The following is a 22,578-nucleotide window of genomic DNA, read 5'->3' on the forward strand; positions in this document are numbered from 1 at the left end:
ATTATTATTATAATAATAATATTTTATAATATTTTAATTTTTATTAATATAATTCCTAAGCATTTATTCTAATAAAATTTTATAAAAAATAGGAGCATATATTATATGTTATATATTATTATTATTATTATTATTATTATTATTATTATAATAACATTTTATATGATTTGAATTTATGTTAACATAATTATTAAATATCAAGTAATGTACTTTTGTAAAAAAAAAAAAAGACTTGATATTTTATAATATTTGAATTTATATTAATATAATTAATAAATATCTAGTTATAATAATAATATTTTATAATATTTAAATTTATATTAATATAATTAATAAATATTTATGTTTAAGTAGTTTTAAAAGTATATTTCGTTAAATATTTAAAATATTTTATGTTGTAGATATATTTATACATATCACTCGACACATGAGTTATTAGTTTGTAATTAAGAGCACATGCAATACATTTTTGTTCTAAAGGTCAATTAAAAATTTACAAGACATTCTTGTGCATTTCCATATTCCAATTTAGCGTGTGTTGTGCACTAATTGTTTTCACTAAAAACAAGTGTAAATAAATCCTAAATTGGGTTATCAAATGCATTTAAAAAAATGTTTAAGAAAAACTTCAAAAGAAGAAAAGTTCCAAAATAAATATTATTTGAACGATTGACATTGTTCATTACCGGCGGGTACAAAATCCTATTTTGCAGAAAATATTACAGTAGAGTGTCGTTAAAATTGTTATTATTATTTGTAAATATTTTACACGAGACTTAGAAAAAAAACATAGTTATATATTGATTTTTGAGGATTATATATGATTTCTTTTTAATTTTTTTAACAAAATTTATGGCAAGACCAACCAATTCTAAAAATTTATAAATTAATATTTAAAACAAAAATGTAACAAGGAGCCAAAAGCTACCGATGGAAGAAAACAATAGTGAATAAAGGATACCTATTACGAGTCTTCAAAATCTTCATCACTACTTTCTATTACAACTAGAGCTTTCTTGGTTTTCAGCCTCTTCGTTGCTCTTTCTTCACTTGCTTGTTCCTTCATCTCATTCTCATTGATATCAGAATTCCTGCTTATTTGTTCAAGAATTCTACTACCATACTTCTCTGTTTTCAGTTTTCCAATTATTTTCTCCAACTGCATTATAAAATAGAAAACAGAAAAGTTAAGAGACGTTAGAATAAGATATAACAGTAAAACAAAATATTAGCCGCTTATCCGATTGTTTAGTTTCTTTTTCATTCTAGAAGTTCAAATGTTATTATTATGATTAAGTATTTAATTCGGTGGGTGTCTCTAAATTAAAAGGAATTACCATTAAAAGAGAAGAAATCACCCAAACCTATAAAAAGGCAAACTTAATACAGGAAGAGTCACCATTAACTTCATGAAAAAGTAAAAAAGAAATGAGAATTGAATGCCACCAAATCTAGAGCGGTTTCCAAATCTAAAGTTATTCTATTTGAGAAAAGCGTACATTCATTCATTTCCTTAGACAAATCAAGAACCCTCATCCAATGTTAAGAAGACACCAAGGAACGGCGTTCAACTTGTTAAGAACAAAGAATCAGTCTCTTACCGATAAATTATAAAATTTATCCTATCGAATACAACACCAAACACCAGGCAGAAATAGTGATAAAATTTCCTGATGTTGTACAACACTATTGTTCACTGCTTTTGTGCTGGACAAGATATTTTCTGGTCAACCTAGATTATTTCCACCGACCCTTTTCTCTGTGTGGTATTTTAGTTCAATGGGGAAAGAAGAGAAGGATGAGATTGGGAATAGAGATTTGACTTGCAAACCTAAGTACATGGACATGAGAAATAAAAGAGCTAACTATTATCAATGGTGTCAATGATTTTTTTAGTTACATTTGCACATAAAATTACACATGGAAACTCGAGCAAAAAGAAAGCCAAAACAGCCCATCAGATAATTACTAGAAGAAGAAAAAGTCTTCTAGACAAGTAAATGATATAAAGCTCCACTTTAGAGACCAGTTTCTCAAAATAACTTAAAATTAAAGGGAAATTTACAGTGCTAGAAACACTTGCCTCTTCCATAGAATTAGGCTTCTGCTTGCTTAAGATGCTGATTTGTTGACTAGACAAAATTGAATGGGGAAATATTCCTCCATGGATAGAAGAGAGCTCTTTTCGCAACTCATCAAGCTTTAATTCCAAACCAGAGTACTGAAGACTTTGTTTGACTGACTTCATATGAGCTACTTTTTTTTGTCCACTACACATCTCGAGCGTAACATTTCTCTTCCCTATAAAACAGTAAGATGATGATACACTGCAGTAGGCTATATGAAGAGATAAGAAGGAATTGAGAGTGTGTTTTATTGATAGTCTGGGAAATTCGAGAGTGCCAGTTTCTCTCCAAGAGCCAAGGCTCAATACAGATCAAGAAAAGACATGCCTCCCCCTACACTCTCTTGCTATTTAATTATAAAAACATTCCTAAATAAACAGATAGCAAATTGATTCCCTATCCTTGTAAATTACCAAACTTAGCTATTACCATACTTAGCCCCCGAATCGTGCGCCTAATATAGGTGTGCCTAATTGGAGGTCTGTCAGATGAACAATCACAATTAAAGCATATTACGATCAAGAATGTAAAAAATATCAATAACATAATAAATTTTGGTGAAAAATCAGCAAGCAAATATAATTTAAGATAAGGGATAGACAATGTGATCTTAAATATTAACATATGTTAGTCATGAGTCCACTTAAACCATTTTCAACTAAAATGCTCATAAATTTGATGTAAAGATCTGAAATATATATCCAAGATATCTAGCATCATCTTTGGAAAAAGAATCTCACCTTGCAATACTTGTCTAGCCAGGGGCCCCAATGTTACATAAGCATTTGTGGAATAAGCTGTATGCTGAAATTCTTCTTTCTACATCAAGAATAAAATGGACAAATTATAGAATAGACTTGCAATACCAAAACGCCGACACAGTATAAATAAATCACAGAATTACACAGTTTTAGGTAATAGATCATTAGAAGAAATAACAAACGAAACTTGGAGTAATACAGACAACATTCATAAAGGTTTTCCTGTTTTTCCAAAGAAACTTTTTTAAGGAAGAAGAAACGGTGAATTAGGCTGTGGACTAGAGGTCTTCCGCCTAGCTTGTTTATAGGATCCGATTAATATTAACTTTTTATCTTAATTTGAATTATTAAAGAGTTTTAATATATTCTAGATATTTAATTTCCTAGTTAAATTTTCACTTACTGAACCAATTATGAAAAAAGTCAAATTAAATACTAATGTTATTCAGACTACTTTATGAAACTGTCACAGACTTAATCTGTAATTATTATTTTTTATAATAACCGTGGGTGCATCTCTCTTCTTCCCTTTCTGCTCTTATCTCTTCTATACATGTCCAACATCATTGTCAGCATTTTTACCTCAATTCAACAGTGACGATAAGCAAGTAGGTCATATGTATTGGAGGACACCGAGATTTATATTTTCTTGATTCACCTTCCTTGTGTAGATGTACTTTCTACATGATACTAACTCTAATAATGATCATGTAAAAACAAAAGAATTTAATAATTAACACACTGCAAATATGATTCGGGACAAATAACAATGTTCCCTCTAAGCATTTTTTCAGAACTATATCTTTGTTTTCAGTTTGTCAGCAAATTAAGAAGCTCAGAGGTATTGAGTGCAGATAATTTATCATAAAAATACATAACTCTAAAGAGTAATATTTCGTACCAAAACACGATCTAAGATAAGCTGTATAACAAGTTGTTCCATTTCTTCTTTCTTTAAATCAGGATCTGAGAAATCCATGACATGAAGGTTAAGTACCATGAATGAGAAAAAATTATATTAGCTCTAAGAGGGTAGCTGAAAGAGGTGCAAATGTGTAATTAACAATAAAAAACAAGAATGGAAAAAAAATATTCAGCAATTAAATGGTGAAAATGTATAATCCAGGGTAAATTGCTAAAAGAAAAGAAATTTCATCATGGAATGGAAATATAAAAGAAGTGGCAGAGCCACAATTTTCTTTAAGTGGAGGGACATAAAGATAACTTTAACTTTTTGAGATAAGAACAATAAATTGCAAGTTTATAAAAATATATAATATATGGGCTCTAAAAATATTGCATGGAAGTAACTCAATTTTGATTATAGATTTATTGTTTTAATAGCATGTTATTTATGAATTTGGGCACAAAATAAAAAATAAAAAAAAAGCTTGGCACTATTTGATTGATGGAGCAATAAGTACAATTTAAAATTTTCAAATGGGAAATATTAGAAATTGAGTGAAATCAGATTTTTTTTTAATAAAAAAATTATAATTTAATAAATCTAAAACGTTTAGTGAGAGAACCCCAACATGGCTACACCATGGAATATAGGCATCAGCTTTTGCTTTAATCCCACCATGCGTAGTAGAGATACCAAAAGAATCAATCTAGAAATAAATCACCTTCTTTCTTGTGCTTAGTTTTCATTTTATCAATCAGCTGCAACATTGTCAATCTCTGATCATTTTCCAGCGTGTCTTGCAGAAAAGAAACCATAAGTTGTGCATGACCTGCAAAGAATCATCACATTACTCACATAGCTTGACACGACCATGATATATGTGAGTTTTTGAATATTTATCTCATTTTATTATCTCCAAAGAGGGAATATATATACTGCCTAGAAGGAAAAAAATAAATCTAAAAATATAAATATACAATCGGCTTATTCTAGGAAAAACAAAATTATAATCCCCTATTTCTAGAAAGAAAAGATATACATAATATTTGGTATTAACACCAAATTGATCCCTATATACAGTCGTGATCAATTTCCTGATTTAGGAAATAAATCCACACTCCCCCTCGAGCTGGGTTGTGTATATCAAACATCCCAAGCTTGCACATTAATTCTTCAAAACTGGTTCTTGTGAGAGTTTTGGTGAGGATGTCTGCTGTTCCTGTTTGAAATCTTGATGGAGTATAAATGATTTGAACAATGGCGTTCTCAATTTTCTCAGTGATGAAGTGTCTATCTATCTCAATATGCTTAGTCCTATCGTGATGAACATACTATTTCACAATACTAATGGCAGCCTGACTGTCACAATACATTTGTATACTCTTCTGTAAATACTCCTAGTTCACCAAGTTATTTTTTCAGCCAAATCCCTTCACAAATGCCAAGAGCTAGAGCTTTAAATTCGGCTTCAGCTGAGCTTCTAGAAACAACTGACTGTTTCTTACTCCTCCATGTTACTAGATTACCCCAAACATAAGAACAATAACCTGAAGTACTCCTTCTATCTGTTACATCTCATGCCCAATCTGCGTCAATGTAGACTCCGATTTCTTTATTATTGTTAGAATATATGAGCTGCAAATTAGCTAGAAATGAGGGTTAATTGTAATTATTTAGTTTCCTAATTTCTCTCCTACTTTCCTAGTTTAGTTTCTTTAATATTATATAAATATATGTTATTTACATGAATAAAATAGACAATTCATTCATCATTTTCTACATGGTATCAAAGCAATTTTAGATTAGGGATTTGAAATTTGGGCTGTTCACAAAATTAGGGTTTGTTCTTTCCTTTTCTTTTCTTAAGGGGTTCTTTTTCGAAAAACCTCTTTGGAGTGATCTGTAGCTCTCACCGCCGGCATAGGAGGATTGCCCAGGCACCGATCTTCAAACCCCCGAAGTCCGGTGTTCAGATTCCCTGCGCGTGGTCCACACGCGCCGTCGTATCTCTCTGCCCACTTCCACACGCGCCAGCGCGTGCGTGAGCGTGGACCATTTTCTGGTGATCGTTTTCATTCCAGTTGTTCATCTGTAAGTTCCTGACCGATCTGTGCTTCGTTTTTGGTCACCTCTTGTCTGTACTCGTGATTATCAAGGTTTGGTCTAGGTTCTTTGTTGTCATCCTACCTTGGTTTTAGTTTGTTGCTGCTTTGTTTCTTTGTTAAGGCGTTATGGCTGAGCATAAATCAGAGGGAAAATCAGCGGTTGTATCTGATGTGGTTCCTGTGATGTCTAAAATCACAGACCATAAATTGACTGGTTCGAATTATTTAGAATGGAGTAGGACTATTCAGCTTTATTTAAGGAGTATTGACAAAGATAATCATTTGAGTGATGATCCTCCAACAAAATAAGATGTTTCGAGAAAGATGTGGCTACAAAAGGATGCTCGTTTATTTCTCCAAATTCGGAATTCTATTAACAATGAGGTAATTAGCTTGATTAATCATTGTGAATTGGTTAAAGAACTAATGGATTACTTGGAGTTTTTGTATTCTGAAAAAGACAATTTGTCTCGTATGTATGATGTTTACAAAGCCTTTTACCATGCGGAGAAACAAGATCAGTCACTTATGAATTACTTTATGGCATTTTAAGAAAACGCACAAAGAGCTTAATGTGTTGCTACCATTTAGTCCTGAAGTAAAGGTTCAACAGTGCCAACAAGAGCAGATGGCTATTATGAGCTTTCTAACAAGACTCTCATCTGAATTTGACTCTGCAAAGTCACAGATTCTTTCTGGTTCTGATGTCTCCTCTTTACAAGATGTGTTTACCCGTGTTCTTCGCATAGAAACAACTTCTTCTGTCCCTCTTAATAATGCTTTGGTGAGTCGTAATAATTATGCACCATGGAAAACCTCTACTCCAAGTGGATACAGAGGAGGCAATTCACAAGGACCTGACAATCGAACAACGAATTCCGGAAGGATTATGTGCAACTATTGTAAGAAATCAGGCCACACCAAGTTTGAGTGTAGGAAGTTACAGTTCAAGAATCAGCAGAAACACTCTGCTTATATTGCAAGCACTAGTGATGCATCTCACAAATCGGTCCTTATTTCTGCTGATGAATTTGCCAAGTTCTCAAGGTACCAAGAATCACTTAAGTCATCATCTCTTTCTTTCATTGTGATTGCTGATTCAGGTAACTCTAATGCATGTCTTCTTTCCACATCCTCAAAATAGATCATTGATTCTAGTGCCACATATCACATGACAGGTAATTCCAGTTTCTTTTCCACTATTCAGTCTCATAGTCCTACCTCTACTGCTACCTTAGCTAATGGATCACCATCTTCTGTTCTTGGATCTGGCACTATTGCTCCTACACCTTTGCTTACTTTGTCATCAATCTTACACTTACATAATTTATTCTTTAATTTGCTTTTTGTTAGTCAACTCACTCGTAATCTAAATTGTTGCATCTCATTCTTTCCCGATCATTGTTTATTTCAAGATCTTATGACGAAGAAGATTATTGGTAAAGGACATGAATCTGGCGGCCTATATGTTCTTGATCCACTACCACCAACCTCTATTGCTTGTCTGAGTGTCGCTTCCGTTTTTGAGGCTCATTGTCGTTTGGGCCATCCATCCCTTCCTTTGCTCAAGAAACTTTGTACCCAATATAACAAGGTGTCTTCATTAGATTGTGAGTCGTGCTAGTTTTCCAAACATCATCGTCTTAGTTCGAGTCCTCAAGTCAATAACATGCTAGTGTTCCTTTTGAATTAGTTCATCCTGGTGTTTGGGGTCCTCCTATTTTGTCTAAACCTGGATTAAGATATTTTGTTACTTTTGTAGATAATTATTCTCGTGAAACTTGGTTATATTTAATGAAAAATCGTTTTGAGTTGTTTTCTATATTTTGTGCTTTTTGTACTGAAATTAAAAATCAATTTAATGTTTCTGTTCGTATTTTGCGAAGTGATAATGCCAAGGAATATACATCTGCTCAATTTCAATCTTATATGATCTCTAGTGGCATGCTTTATGAAACTTCTTGTGTTGATACTGCATCCCAAAATGGTGTAGCAGAACATAAAAATATACACCACCTTGAAATTGCACGAGCCCTCTTGTTCCAAATGCACGTTCCTAAACAATTTTGGGCCGATGCTGTTTCCACAGCATGTTTTCTTGTCAATTGCATGCCATCCTCTGTTCTTAATGGTGAGATCCTCTATAAAATTCATTTTCCTAGTAAGTCATTGTTTCAAGTTGCTCCTCGAATATTTGGCAGCGTTTGCTTTGCTCGGGATGCTCGCCCCACATGTCACCAAATTAGATCCTAAGTCATTAAAGTGTCTTTCTTGGTTATTCTCGTCTTCAAAAAGGATATAAATGTTATTGTCCTGATCTTAACAAATATCCTGTTTCTATTGATGTTACTTTCGTGGAAAACATACCCTATTTTTCATCTTCATCTACTCCTACTCGTCAGGGGGAAGATGATGATTTGTTTGTATATTCTATCACATCTTCTGCCCCTGACACATGTTCTGACGAGTCTTCTGATCCTCCACCTGCCTCGGTCACAGCTCCTGACATGCCTTCGCCACCTATTAAAGTGTACTCCAGGCATCCACCTCCAGTTTCATGTCCAAAACCTGCTTCTTCGTCATCAGATCCGGACCCAAGCGATGATGATCTTCCCATTCCACTTCGTAAAGGTAAACGCTAGTGCACTAATCCTATTTCTTCTTTCGTTTCTTATAATCATTTGTCTTCTTCTTGCTCCTTTCTTGCTTCTTTTGATTCTATCTTGATTCCTAAAACTATTCGTGAAGCCATTTCTCATCCTGGTTGGCATGATGCAATGATTGAATAGATGAATGCCTTAGATGCGAATGGTACTTGGGACTTGGTTGATTTACCTTCAGGAAAACGGGCCACAGGGTGCAAATGAGTATTCACGGTTAAGGTCAATCCAGATGGATCAATTGCTCATTTGAAGGCTTGTCTTGTTGCTAAGGGTTATGCTCAAACCTATGGAGTGGACTATTGTGATACTTTTTCTCCTATTGCTAAACTTACAACTGTTCGGCTGTTTATTTCCATGGCCACTACTCATCATTGGTCGTTGCATCAGCTTGATATCAAAAATGATTTTCTTCATGGAGATCTTCAGGAAGAGGTGTATATGGAGCAACCTCCTGGGTTTGTTGCTCAGGGGGAGTCAGGGCAAGTCTGTCGTCTTCGCAAATCTTTATATGGCTTGAAACAAAGTCCTCGTGCTTGGTTTGGTAAATTTAGTCAGGCTGTTGAGAAATTTGGTATGTTGAAAAGTAAATCAGACCATTCTGTGTTCTATAAAAGATCATCTGCCGGTATTATTTTGTTTGTTGTATATGTGGATGACATTGTTCTTATTGGAAATGATACTAGAGGCATCTCATCCCTTAAATCTTTCATTCATACCCAGTTTCACACGAAGGATTTGGGGATGCTCAAGTAATTCTTGGGAGTTGAAATCACTCGGAGTAAACAAGGTATTATTCTATCTGAAATGAAATATGTACTTGATTTGTTAACTGAGACAGGAAAATTGGGAGCAAAACCTTGTAGTACTCCAATGAATCCTATTGTGCACCTTACGAGTGATGGGGAACCATTTAAAGACCCTGAGAAATATCGCAAATTGGTTGGAGAGTTGGAGAGTTAAATTATCTTACTGTGACTCATCCAAATATTGCATTCTCAGTTAGTGTTGTCAATCAGTTTATGTCATCTCCAACAATTCATCATTGGGCGGCATTAGAGCAAATTTTGTGCTACTTAAAAGGAGCACCAGGACGAGGTATTGTTTACACGGATCATGGGCACACTCAGATTGAGTGTTTCTCAGATGCAGATTGAGCAGATTCCAAGGTAGATAGAAGATCCACTTCGAGTTATTGTGTCTTTGTTGGGGGCAATTTGGTCTAGATGAATTCTCAAAGCCAGGTGGAATATTCATATAGACTTCTTCAAGATCACTATTCAAGAAAGCATTCTTAACATCTAGTTGGTGCAGTGGCCAGTCCCGATTTGCAGCAAGAGAGAATAGAACACGGATGGTGTTGAGTTTAGCCACAGGCGCAAAGGTCTCTTGATAATCTATCCCATAAGACTGAGTGAATTCCCTTAGCAACCAGGTGAGCTTTAAACCTCTCAATGCTATCATCTGCTTTATGTTTAATGGTGAAAACCCATTTGCATCCCACGGGCTTCTTTTCGTTTGGTAATTTTGTAATTTCCCAAGTACCATTCTTTACCAAAGCGTTGATCTCATCTTGTACAACCTTTTTCCAACTAGGATCAGTCAGTGCCTCTTGGATTGTATGAGGAATTTGTACACTATCAAGAACAGAGACAAATGCTTGATAGCCAATGGGATGTTTAGTACAAGCACGAACTCCCTTTCTCAAAGCAATAGGCAGATCATCATTTGAGTAACATTATCCTGACTAGGCAAACCTAAATGTATTTCTAGATGATGTGGTTCCAGTTCCGATTCATGGTGGTCTTTGAGATGTGTTCGGTCTTCTAATTCTTTCTCATAACTTTTTCTTCTTTGGTAGACACGCAACTCTTTAGGTTCTAGTTGAGAATCAACAATCATTGGTGGCCCAGATGAATTTCCACATTGATTTTCTATGACTTGGGAAGGACTAGATGGATCTTGATTTTCTATGACTTGGGAAGGAGATGGATCCATTGGCTGGGGTTTGAAAGATTGAACATAAGGTGGAGTATAAGTATGAGTACCTGGAATAATGTCAGTATGGGTACCGGGAATAATATCCCAAAGATGAGATTCACTTACATTCTCCCCCTAAATCTCAGACTTGTAATAAGCATGGTTTTCGAAAAAGGTGATATCCATAGAGTTATAGGTTTTTTTGTAGTAGGAGAATGACACTTATAACCCTTCTGATGAGATGAATAACCAATAAAGATGCATTTGATAGATTTAGGATCTAACTTACTGCGATGTTGTGAATAGAGATTGACAAAAACAGTGCAACCAAAAATCTTTGGATCAACAAGCTAATGGACCTTGTATGAGGGAATAGTTGCAAGAGAGTTTGACACGGAGTTTTAAATTTGAGAACTTTAGATGGCATCCGATTGATGAGATAGGCAACAGTAACAACTGCGTCACCCCAGAAAAATTTGGGAACATAAGTCCCAAACATGAGAGATTGAGCAACTTCAAGAAGATGTCGATTTTTGCATTCAACAATTCCATTTTGTTGAGGAGTGTCAACACAAGAACTTAAGTGAATGATGCCCTGTTGTATCATATAGGGACCCAGAACAAAATTAAAAAATTCTTTGGCATTGTCAGTTTTGAGAATTTGAATCTTAGTTTGAAACTAAGTTTGAATCATAGAATGAAAGCGTTGAAAAATCTCACTCACTTCTGATTTATTTTTCATAAGAAATACCCAAGTTAATCTAGTGTGATCATCTATAAATGATATGAACCATCGTTTTCTGGTTATAGTGTTTACACGTGAAGGTCCCCATACATCATTGTGAATAAATGAAAAAAGTTTGGATGGTTTATATGATAATCTCGAATAACTATTGCGAGTGTGTTTTGCAAATTGACAGATTTCACAGCAAAATGAGTTTGGACTTTTATTAATAAATAAAGAATGAAACATTTTTTATAGGTACAAAAAATTCGGATGACCAAGATGATAGTGCCATAACATAATATCACTATCTTTATTAGAATAAGAAATAGACTGTTTATTCAAAGAAAACAAACTGAACTTTTGGACTGTGCTAGTGGATGGAATTTCATTCTGTAGAACATAAAGACCCACATCTCAGCACTGCCAATCCTCTTCCTCGAATCCAAGTCTTGAAATACACAAAGATTTGCAAAAAATTTAGTCACACAATGGTGGTCACGAGTAAATCTACTAATAGAAGGCAAATTACAGTCCAATTTAGGCACATGAAGTACAAATGTGAGAGTTAGGTCCTTATTTATTGTGATTGAACTTGAACCCTCAACTTGAGAGTGTGCCGTCAACAATTTTCACTGTATTATTTACTGTACTCATGTGAAACTCAGAAAAAATTGATGCATCTCCGATCATGTGATCTGATGCGCCAGAGTCAAAAATCCAAGATTAGTAATTCTTTTATTGACAAAACAAGCTACTGACTTATTACCTCTCATGGCCAACATTACAGTACCCCGAGTAGCATTTGGCTGATTGGAGGATTGACTTAGAAGCTTTTGAAGGGCCTCAAGCTGAATTTTAGTAAATGGAGCTGATTCACATGCATCTTTATTCCCTTCAGCAGTAGAACTAGTAGTAGCAGCAACATTCCCTTGACTCTCACGATCACCCCATGACTTGGGCTTCCAATTTGGAGGCTTTCCATGGATTTTCCAGCATGTTTCTCTGTAGTGTCCAGATTTTCGGCAATGGTCACACCAAGGGCGTCCCTTATTCTGACGATTATTAGGATTTGCACCACGAGACTGTCCTCGGGCAGCAAGGGCAGATGATTCCTGATATGAAAGTAGAGTTGGAGAGCCCATCATAACCTTTTTCCTACTTTCTTCAAGACAGACTTCAGAGAATGCTTCTTTGACCTTAGGAAGGGGCTTGGTGCTCATGATTCGATTCCGGACCACATCGAGATTTTTGTCAAGGCCATGAAGAAATTTGAAAGTCCTCTTTTTCTCCACAATGGTACGGTAGAGGGTAGTATCATCAGTACACTTCCAGGCATATTCTTCAAATAGATCCAGCTACTGCCAATAGCGTGTGAGAGAGTTGAAGTATTGAGTGACAGAGGTATCATCTTGGCGGAGATCATACAAGGCAGCTTCGATAGCAAAGAGTTCTGAGGTATTTTCAGAACTTGAATAAGACTCTTTGACAGCATCCCATAATTCCTTTGTTGTTGCATATAAGAGAAAATTTTCTCCTATATCATTAATCATAGAGCTTATCAGCCATGATTTAATCATATGATTGTCAGATTTCCAAGTTTTGAACGTAGGAACATCTTGCTTTGGAGCAAAAATTTCCCCATTGAGATATTCCTCCTTGCCTTTTCCACCAATATACATCAGCACAGATTGGGAGCATTGGAGATAGTTGTGTCCATTGAATTTGTGGCTGGTAACCAGAGAGAGCTTCATTGCTGTGAAAGAGAGCTGGAGTAGAGAGGGATTGATCTGATGAGGACGTCTTGGAGGTTACCTCTGAGATGAAGCTGTCTTTTTTTCAGCAGCCATGGCAAACAGGAATGGACACACGGAGAAGAGAAGAAGAAAGGAAAAAAAATATTAAAACCCTAGGAAAGTTACGGCTCTGATACCATGTGAGTTTTTGAATATTTAACTCATTTTATTATCTCCAAAAAGGGAATATATATACGGCCTAGAAGGAAAAAAATAAATCTAAACAAATAAATATACAATCAGCTAATTCTAGAAAAAACAAAATTATAATCCCCTATTTCTAGAAAGAAAAGATATACATAATATTTGGTATTAACACCAAATTGATCCCTATATACAGCTGTGATCAATTTCCTGATTTAGGAAATAAATCCACAATATATGTACAACAATAATATTCAAAGGAGAAAACAAACAGTCAACTTTTAGTAAAAGAATTCAAGAGAAAGTGCAACCCCTGATTGTTACTAGAAAGCAATAACAAAAGAAACAAAATCCAAAATAGAAGCGACTTTCATATGTTTCCAAGCATAAAAAAGATGAGGAGTCAAATTCTATGACTAAGATTTTATCCAGACCATGGCTGCACTTTGCAATTTGCATTTATACAACTAGATAATTGATTGAATTGGTAATAAATAAGATTTGAATAAAAGTGAAAGAAACATACGAGAGACATCCACTTCCTTAATCTCACTTGAGAATGCACAATTATCACACATCCCTGAGACAAGATAAACTGAGTTTAGGATAGGATCAGATTTGTGATATTTGTGCTTATCTTTCTGTCATTTTTGTATATTATTCAGAAGCTAATCAAAAGTATATATTTTAAAGACATATATAGTAATAATTTTACAGAAATTGGTACCATTACAGTCCTGAAGTGGCTCAGCAAAATGTCGGAAAATGGAACTTCGACGGCATTGTCTTCTTGTCTGCAATACAGAACAGAAGCCAATAAGATTTAAAAAAAATTATATATATATATGTGTGTATATCTCTTTTGTGTGCAGATGGCTAATGAAATACATGTTCAATTCAAAACAGGAATAGAAAGAGAGAAAATCACATGTAGGACACCAAAGATTATTTGAACAGTAACTATCAAGAAGGGATGATTGTAACATTGACAGAATCCTTATAAATGCAAAAGAAAAGTATAGCACATGCAGTTTGAATAACAAATACATACATAAATATTATATTAAAATTGTATATATTCCTTTTCCATTTCTGCCTACCGCAATGCCATATATAGCAATTGAGGGTTCTAAGCAATTCCCTAATAATGTACAATTATTTAAATATATATTTATAAATTTAATAATGGTAGGTATCACAAAAGACATGTTCAAAGAACCTAACAAAAAAAACATATGTAAATATATATATATTATATACATATATCGATTTCATCAAGTGTTTTACAAAACAAAAGTCTGGTTATTCTTCCACTCAAATGTGAAAAAGGTCTAATAACCTGTAGGTGTGAAGACCACAGAGTGAGACTTGTGAGATGCCTAATTGTAACATCATTCTAAACCTATATTAGTTACTTGTAGATGTAAGATAAAGTTTTCAATCATGATGCAGTATAGAACACATTACCTGACAATATTGCACTATGTCATAAAGATTCTGTAATCCTGAATTTTCATAGAAAACCATCGAACTCTGCCAAGAAAAGTAAGTACCATGCTCAAAGCTTACAAGATATTCCAAGAAATTATTCCCAAAAAAAGAAAAAAGAAAACAAAAAGATATAAAGATATAAAGAAACATGTACCTGCCTAGGAACGTCACCAGGCCTAAAGTAGAGTAGGCATTGAGAAGGGAGTCCATCTCGTCCAGCTCGACCACTTTCCTGCAATAAGTTGGTTATAGAACAAAAAGTCGCTGTCTGTTAGGAATTAACAGTTGTTGGAAAAGCGAAAAAACCTGGTAGTATGTTTCCATTGATTTACTCAAGCTGTGATGGATGACAAACCTGACTACAAGCAGCTACTGAGTATTAAATATCAGAAATATAAAAGAATTTAGCTGCATAGAAGTATACAAATCAATTCAAACCTAAAGAAAAAGACTCATTAAGTGAGAACAGGAAGGGGAAGGGAAAAAAAATTACTATAAAATAGAAATCAGAAAAATTAAGTTTTGGTTGTATTTTTAGAGAAGCAAACAAATTTCAAATTGTAAAAAGGAACAAGCAAGATGGAAAAGTGAAGAAAATTATTGGGCATTAGGTGGTTTCCAACATGTAATAGTATTAAAAAATTGACACTTTTCGTTACTCTTCCCAATTGCAGTGTTGGAATAGAGAAAAAGCTTTTCCCTCAGGCTATCATATTAAATGAATTTTATAGTTTATACTAAATCTAGACCAAACTCAATCAAACTTAAGTTTACATGCAAACATATTGTCCAATACATTTCTTTTTCTGTGTTCCCAATCAGTGCAAAGAATTAAAAAAGATCAATTGGTCCAGCTCAAAATAGCCCCCCATATACACATAATCGTTTGTCAAACAAATTGTATCTGACCACTATGACTTGTCTGCCAGAAGCAAAATCTTTCATTAAACTGTTGAACAGACACAAGATTTTCTTTCCCATTTCTTATATATTTCCTTTGGATATCTAATTGATGCCAGTGTGCACATATTTCTTGAACTACTCGTAGAATTTATGGTCTGAGTCCAGCCTAAACACTTGCAATTTTTTTCTTCTTATTTACCATAGAAACTAAAATTAGTACAGCAAATTCAGAAAAGAATGATATCTGCATAATGTAAACTTCACAAAAGCAAAACTGCTCTTTTTAAAATACAAACCATCTGGCTTATTGATTCCCATGCCAAAAGCTACCTGGAAATAAAATTCAGCTTAATAAACGAAAGTGTAAATTAGAAGCAGAAAATAAAGAGACAACTGAATGAAGACATACCGTGCCAACAATGACCTGCAATTTGTTCTTGCTCCACCTGTTATAGAACATATTTAAGTAAAGGAATCACATTTATGAAAGAAAACACAATATCACTCAAGTAATATCACTATGGTCACTGTAATTATTCTACATTTTAAAGGATCTTATGAACTCAGGTGCCAAAAGAATTTTTTAACAAAATATACTTTGCTTCAGTCTCATACCAACTCTTGATGCATTAGAACATCGTACAATGAATCATTCCAGAACAAAGAATTTTCTTACAGAGTATCATAACCATGACCCTACCGCGTATGAACTTTCTCACGGGCATTGGCATCCATATCTGCGTGATAAAAATCAGCTGAAATTCCTCTTGTCCTCAACTCCTTTGCAACCTACAATTTTTAATAATATAATGTAACTAAGTTATTAAAAAAAAACTTTTCAATGTTTCAAAATACATCTCCTTCATGAATTTATTCAGAATAAATAAAGATGCCACATATATGTGAGATAAGATCATTAAGATTCAAGCATATGTTCCTTAATATGGTACGGTGTTGCATTCAGAAAGAAATTCCAAAAGCTGATTTTTCTCTAATTTGTTTGTGAGCAATGGAAGTTCACCCAAATAACTGTTCAATTAACCGTCCACTTCATCAATTTCTAGATCACTGATGGATCCATATATACGTGATACGGTAAAAGCCTATCCATATTAACGTTGTGGTTGAAATTTAAATTTGTGGTTGAAAGCTTGGAGTTGTAGAAAATATTGAAATTGCTGATTCCTAGAGTTTAAAAACTAAGGACACAAGTAGAAGATAAGGCTGCTGGACAAAACTGATTTATGGGCTATTTTGGGTATGAGCTGTTTCTGGGAACTTAAGCACGTGTAACATATGGAGTTCTGGTACCATAAATGAAATAGTCCCACAAACATAACACATACGAACAATAAATGTCGCTTTAACACAAAAATAATTATACAACATAAGGATAAGCAGATTGATAATTATATCTGATCACTTTTACTTTTGGGCTAGTTTATCATTCTCAATACTCTTTAACTGGACATGGATAATCATCATTACATGAATATCCAATGACTCTTTAATATGACCGATATGAAGTATCAAGCATGAAAACTTTAACGTATACACATTAAGTTTTCATGCTTGGGTGGGTGAGTGTATTAGTGATCCAGGTTCAAATCATCACAAATTTATCTTATTAAATAATGTAGAAACAAAATAATGAAAACTTTTCAAAAGGAATGTAATGTAGTAACAAACTTACACAAGTATTGAAATAATAAATATATGGTAATGAAAGAAAAACTTGAATTAATAGCACATGCCACATACCTGTTCACATTCTTTTCTAGAGAAGCAATAAACTATCCCAGATTCATTATTTAAATAATATTCTTGAATGAACTCAGCAATTTCATCAATAGCCACCTTGCCAACAGATGATTTTTCTCGTACCTGCAGAGTAGAACATTGAAACTTCAGATTGTGAATTCAGAGTTCCATATCCAAAAAGTATGAGCAAATCTAAGTACCATATAGAAGAGATTTGGCCTGTTGACAGTGCTGACAAATTTAACACACTTTGGAATGTGGAGCATCTCCATCAAATCATTTTGAACCTTTTGCGTAGCTGTTGCCTGTAAAATATACAGAGCATTGTGAACTTAATCAAAACATTGAATAATAAAACCAGATGCTTCATCTTGGTTCCTTTCAATAATAGAAACTATACATAGGTAGAAAAAAGACATACAGTCAGAGCAATCACGGGAACATTGGGAAACTGAGTCTTAAGGATGCCAAGGCTTTTATAGTCAGGTCGAAAATCATGACCCCATTGGCTGCAGCAGTGCGCCTCCTGCCAAGAACCCCCAAAAGCTAAACACTCAGTTGCATAACTTAAGTAGCTATAGATATTTCAAAGCACAATACAGAATGGAGTCAAGAATTTTACCCTTTTTTAAAAAATATTACTCCTCTAACTTATTATCCTCCACAAAAGAAAAAAAATGAGTAAATTTATGGTGGTATGATATGAACTACTACTACAAGATAGAAGAAGTGGTAAATTGCCAATCCCCCTCACAGTGGACTGGATAGTGACTGAGAGAACAAACATTAACTGGGAAGCACAGCACCGAAATAATCTAATGACAAACCCAAAACATATTGTAAGCCCGACAAGTGGTGATGATTGAAGAGGGCAGTTACGAAAGTTTAAATCCAGGACCTCCTGCTCTAATATTAAGATAGATTACAAACCCATCACAAAATATTACATGATTAGAAGATGAACAAGCAATGAAATTGGGTAAGTTCGAAATAGCTTTCTTTAGGCTTTTAAGCCTTGCATCCACTCCAAGGAGTGTTAGAAATTTGAATAGCTTAATTTTATTTAGAAGAGCTTAATACGAAGCTACACTTTATAGCTCCTCCAATAAGAGACTTTGTTAGATTAACGATCCATACCAAAAGCTTAAGCTACTCTTATTCATAAAAGCTCAATCTTCAAGCAACACCTCAAACCAATCCCTAGTCAAAGTATTGATGGTATGATTATGACTTAATACCATTATAAATTATACAAGTTATTTCGTTAAAGAAACACACACACAAGGAAACATGACTAGATTCGAAGAATTAACAAAACTTTGTAAAGATAATATAGGGAAAGGTTTAATCTTTATTCCTGAATAATTTTTGTAAACGGTACAAGGTAATTTAAAGGAACAGGGCAGCAGGTCTGTCATGCAAATATTTCCTAATAAAGGAATGAATCAAATCAAAATGACAATGCTTTAGATCAAGATATGCACAATAAAACCAAGCTAATTGACCAGACTTGGTCAAAGACTAGATCTTTATTTCAAATAACTAAACCCTTAAATCATTAAGTTAAATTTGAAATTTCAACAGTTTATTTCCAACAAAAATGATTAATTTATTCCAATAATACACATTATCTCAAATCAAATCTGAATTGATTGAAAGCAAAATACTTACATCAATTGAAATCAAAGAGAGACGACCAGCATGGTGGCATTTTTCAAGCTTTGACATAAATCTTTTGCTCTTTGATACCTTCTCTGGCGTCACGTACAATATTTTCAAATCTCCTTCGCCTTTTTCAAGGGCCTTGTAAATGAATTTCTCATCCTCCTTGCTAGTAGTTGACGTTAACATATTTGCTGAAATTCCTAAAGCAGCCAAGCCCATCACCTAAAGCCATGGTTGTTGTCAAAGAAGCTGATTTGGATTTCTAAGATGAAGTTTGCATGTGTCATCCTTTGAAAGGGTTTGACTGAGTTTAACCAAGCTACCTGATCCTGAATTAGTGAAAGTAAGGGACTGACAACAAGGGAAACTCCATTACGAAGAAGTGCTGGAAGCTGATAACAGAGGCTCTTCCCACCACCAGCAGCCATAATCACTAAAACATCTCTTCCACTCATGACAGCATTTATGATCTGATATTAATTGACAATATCAATAAATTTCACAAAGAGATGCAAATAAAGACTCCAGAGCATTAAACATTATGCACACAAACTTCTCATGCACTGATGTTCTTTATTGTAAAAAAAAACTCATTTAAGGGGAAGCATGTGACCATTTAAAGAAAATGGACATTCTCATAATAGAAAAATATTTTATTCTGCAAACGAAGCAAAAGTAATTACCCAGCGATCGACAGCAAAAAAATAATTTAAACAGAAGATGTATAAGAGAATCATATACACTACAAGGATCCTAAGTTCATTTTTTTTTTAAAAAAAAAAATCTGAATTATTTGTTCAAAAAGTTTCATAAGAGGCATGCATGATATTTTAGTAAGCAAACAGACAGACCATCAACATCCACAAAAGAAAATCAAAAATTAAATGATATGAAGGTGATACTGAACAGCAGTAAGGACAGCCACAATGAAATTGATCCTTCAGTATTTTTACTTACAACATCAAAAGATAAAGCCAGACTACGTGGCTGAAGTTTAAAATAAAATTAAAACATTTAAAAGTAAATATAAAAAATATAAGAGAGAGAGAGAGGAAATGTATTCACAATGTAGTCACCTCTTGCTGATTTGCACGATAAGAGGATATGCCAAAGATATTGAATCTAATGTCATCAGCTTCAGAATCCCACTCAAAAGACCCAGACAAATTTTCTACGATAGTTGGAACACTATCATTAACATCGTGTGCGGACCCTTTTGCTGATTCCAGCAGAGTCTTTAGTTCTGATTGTCTCTGATATAGCCTCTCTTGTTTTTCAAGCAACGCCGATATTTGTTCTAGAAAATCAAACATTAAGCATAAATGAAGCACGAAAAGAAGTTGAGCATGTCCACAAATGGTCTTGAAGTATGAAAACAAAACGACATTCAGAATTAATAAGGGATTGAATAAGATAACAAAAACAAGTGTTTTTAAAATCAAGCTTTAATCAGCATTGCAATCCACCTGCATTTCTCATTTACTAATTCTCATCTCAAAGGAAATGTAGTAGAATAGAAAGAAAAAAAATGCAAGATATAACAAGAAGAAAGCAATGAGAAATGAATAAAAGACTATAAAATCAACAGACTGCATAATAAAACCTCAATACCGTAAATATAAAAGCAAAAATAGCCTAAAATACAGAAGTGCAACAACCATGATTGAAATCCTCCGTAACCACTTTAATCTGCATTGAAGAAGTTTCGTACTTCATAGGCCATCTTCACTTTTAGTTGATAAAAATAAAACAAAAAAGCAGGTGCTTCCCAAGTTTAAACTATCCTAACATTACTATTTCATTTTTCTCAACTTTGTCCCAAATTTTGTACTTACTTTTCCTCCATATCAATACTTAAACTTCCAAAAATGCAAAAGGAAAATACTAAAGCGCCCTTTTGTGGGAATTCAGAGCTTTCAAAACAAATAGATTCAACCTCCTTAAATCATTTTAGTTCAAAACATAAGCTTAAGAAATCATAGGAAGGACTCAAAGGATAAAGAGTCTAATTTTATGATAATATCAATGGTAGATAAACAACATATTCCTAGTATATTTTTTTAAAGAAAAAGTTTCCCTAGTTAAAGTATATATTGACCCAAGATTCAATCTCTCTTTAAAACAGAGAAAAAGAAATTAACACCATAATTTAAAAAATGTTAGGAATAATTCTATGATTTCTCCCTACCTATTTTAATCCCAAACTTCAAACATCAAGAGCAATAATTGTTTAACCATGCTAAAAACTTAACATTACTCCTCTTCAACCTTCACCCTTAAAAAGATTCAACCAAAATAAATTATAACAATACTTCTGCCAAATTACTCCTCGTTTCATTGAAACTATACTTTTTCCATGATTAACCAATTACTCAATCCATTTTTTTCAACAAATTTAGGTTGCAGACACAGTAAAAGCGAAGCGAGAAATTGTCCAAAACAAAAAACCAAAAAAGAAAAAAAAAAAAAAGACTTGAACAAAGAGAGAGGGCAAAGAGCAATAAGAGCGAACCTTCAACATCATGAATTTCAACTTCAACGTTTAGTAGCTCTTCTAATACTATTTCTTCCGCTTCCATTTCAATCCTTCGGATTTTTCGATCTTTGGTTCTCCACCTTTTTGTTTCGCCTAGCCGTAGAGTGCCGATGGAAATCAAATATTCCAAAATTACATTCTAGTAAAATGGAATATTAACATTTACACCCCTATTAAGATTTTTTTTATTATTTTTCTACAAAATTGGCACTACATGTGACAATTTTTCTTTCGCATGTGCCAATTTTGGTAGAGAGAAAAAGAAACTGAATACAAAATATAATGAATTTAGGTAAGCTCGTTACACATGATGTTCATATTTTTTATCGAGAAGTTTTAGAAGTGAGAGTTTTCTTTCGCACCTTAGATGGTTTTCCTATAGTTGCTTGCTTTTCTCAAATGCTGGAGTTTTCTAAGCTGTAGCAAAAGTTTTGATACTAGCCACTAATTATCTCTATTTTCACTAGTAAATAGCGCGCTTGTTTAAATATATTTATTTTTTTAAAATAATATATGTACCACCCAATTTTAACAGCCACATCTTTCTCTTATGTGAATTTTTAGAGTTATATTATGATACGACTATTTATGTATATTTATAAGAATTAAATATATTTTGTGAGTCTATTTTTATTAAAATTGGTATTTTCATAATTTTGGCATGTTGATGGCATAATTGTATTTTTATATATTATGTAATTGAGACAACATTATTATATGGATATATTTGAGCTATTCGGCAGGAGTTGATTCTTTTGAGCAATTTTGCGGAAAAGTCACAATAGGAGTAAATACCATGCTCGAAGTGAGCTTAGGAGTATTTTTGTGGTAAATTACGGGAATTAATTTGGTGAATATTTAGGTTTAATGAATTTAATTTGGGAATAATAAGTGAAATTTGAGGTTTAGTGGGATTTGGTGTCAATTGACTAAATTGTCTTGGGGTTTAGTATGTAGTGGGAATAAAAAGGAAGGGCAAATTGGTCATTTGACCATGTTGTTAGACAAAAGAGGAAACC

General features: G+C 33.7%; 1 protein-coding gene across 3 annotated transcripts; it reads right to left on the minus strand.

Moving 5' to 3' along the window:
- Positions 1-869: 869 nt before the first annotated feature.
- On the minus strand, positions 870-22,000 carry LOC133800576 (ATP-dependent DNA helicase Q-like 2). Of its 3 annotated transcripts, none has more exons than XM_062238577.1 (21): positions 21,922-22,000; positions 21,536-21,652; positions 20,100-20,320; positions 19,347-19,493; positions 19,030-19,245; positions 17,780-17,884; positions 17,559-17,663; positions 17,359-17,481; positions 16,298-16,386; positions 16,007-16,043; positions 15,894-15,927; positions 15,001-15,053; positions 14,849-14,926; positions 14,671-14,736; positions 13,931-13,997; positions 13,730-13,783; positions 4,516-4,623; positions 3,789-3,853; positions 2,867-2,945; positions 2,084-2,301; positions 870-1,159 (listed from the first exon to the last, which is right to left on the minus strand). In XM_062238577.1, exons 2-21 carry the CDS (start codon positions 21,600-21,602, stop codon positions 965-967), a joined length of 2,127 nt encoding a protein of 708 aa, XP_062094561.1. In that variant the 5' UTR covers positions 21,603-21,652; positions 21,922-22,000; the 3' UTR covers positions 870-964. The 3 variants fall into 3 exon arrangements, with proteins under 3 accessions (XP_062094561.1, XP_062094560.1, XP_062094562.1); XM_062238576.1 differs by having other exon boundaries at positions 21,536-21,698; positions 21,922-21,984; XM_062238578.1 differs by lacking the exon at positions 2,084-2,301 and having other exon boundaries at positions 21,536-21,982.
- Positions 22,001-22,578: the final 578 nt, after the last annotated feature.

The sequence above is a fragment of the Humulus lupulus genome, chromosome 9 (genome assembly GCF_963169125.1).
Source record: "Humulus lupulus chromosome 9, drHumLupu1.1, whole genome shotgun sequence".
Taxonomy (NCBI): Eukaryota; Viridiplantae; Streptophyta; class Magnoliopsida; order Rosales; family Cannabaceae; genus Humulus; species Humulus lupulus.

Bases quoted from the DNA above. Each gene is read 5' to 3' on its own strand.
- LOC133800576 (XM_062238577.1), bottom strand. From the start codon at position 21,602: ATGGAAGCGGAAGAAATAGTATTAGAAGAGCTACTAAACGTTGAAGTT. The intron at 16,387-17,358 runs GTATGTGGCATG...TAAAAATTGTAG, and splicing joins CTAGAAAAGAATGTGAACAG to GTTGCAAAGGAGTTGAGGAC. The intron at 15,054-15,893 runs GTTTGTATTTTA...AGCTGCTTGTAG, and splicing joins GGGAATCAATAAGCCAGATG to TCAGGTTTGTCATCCATCAC.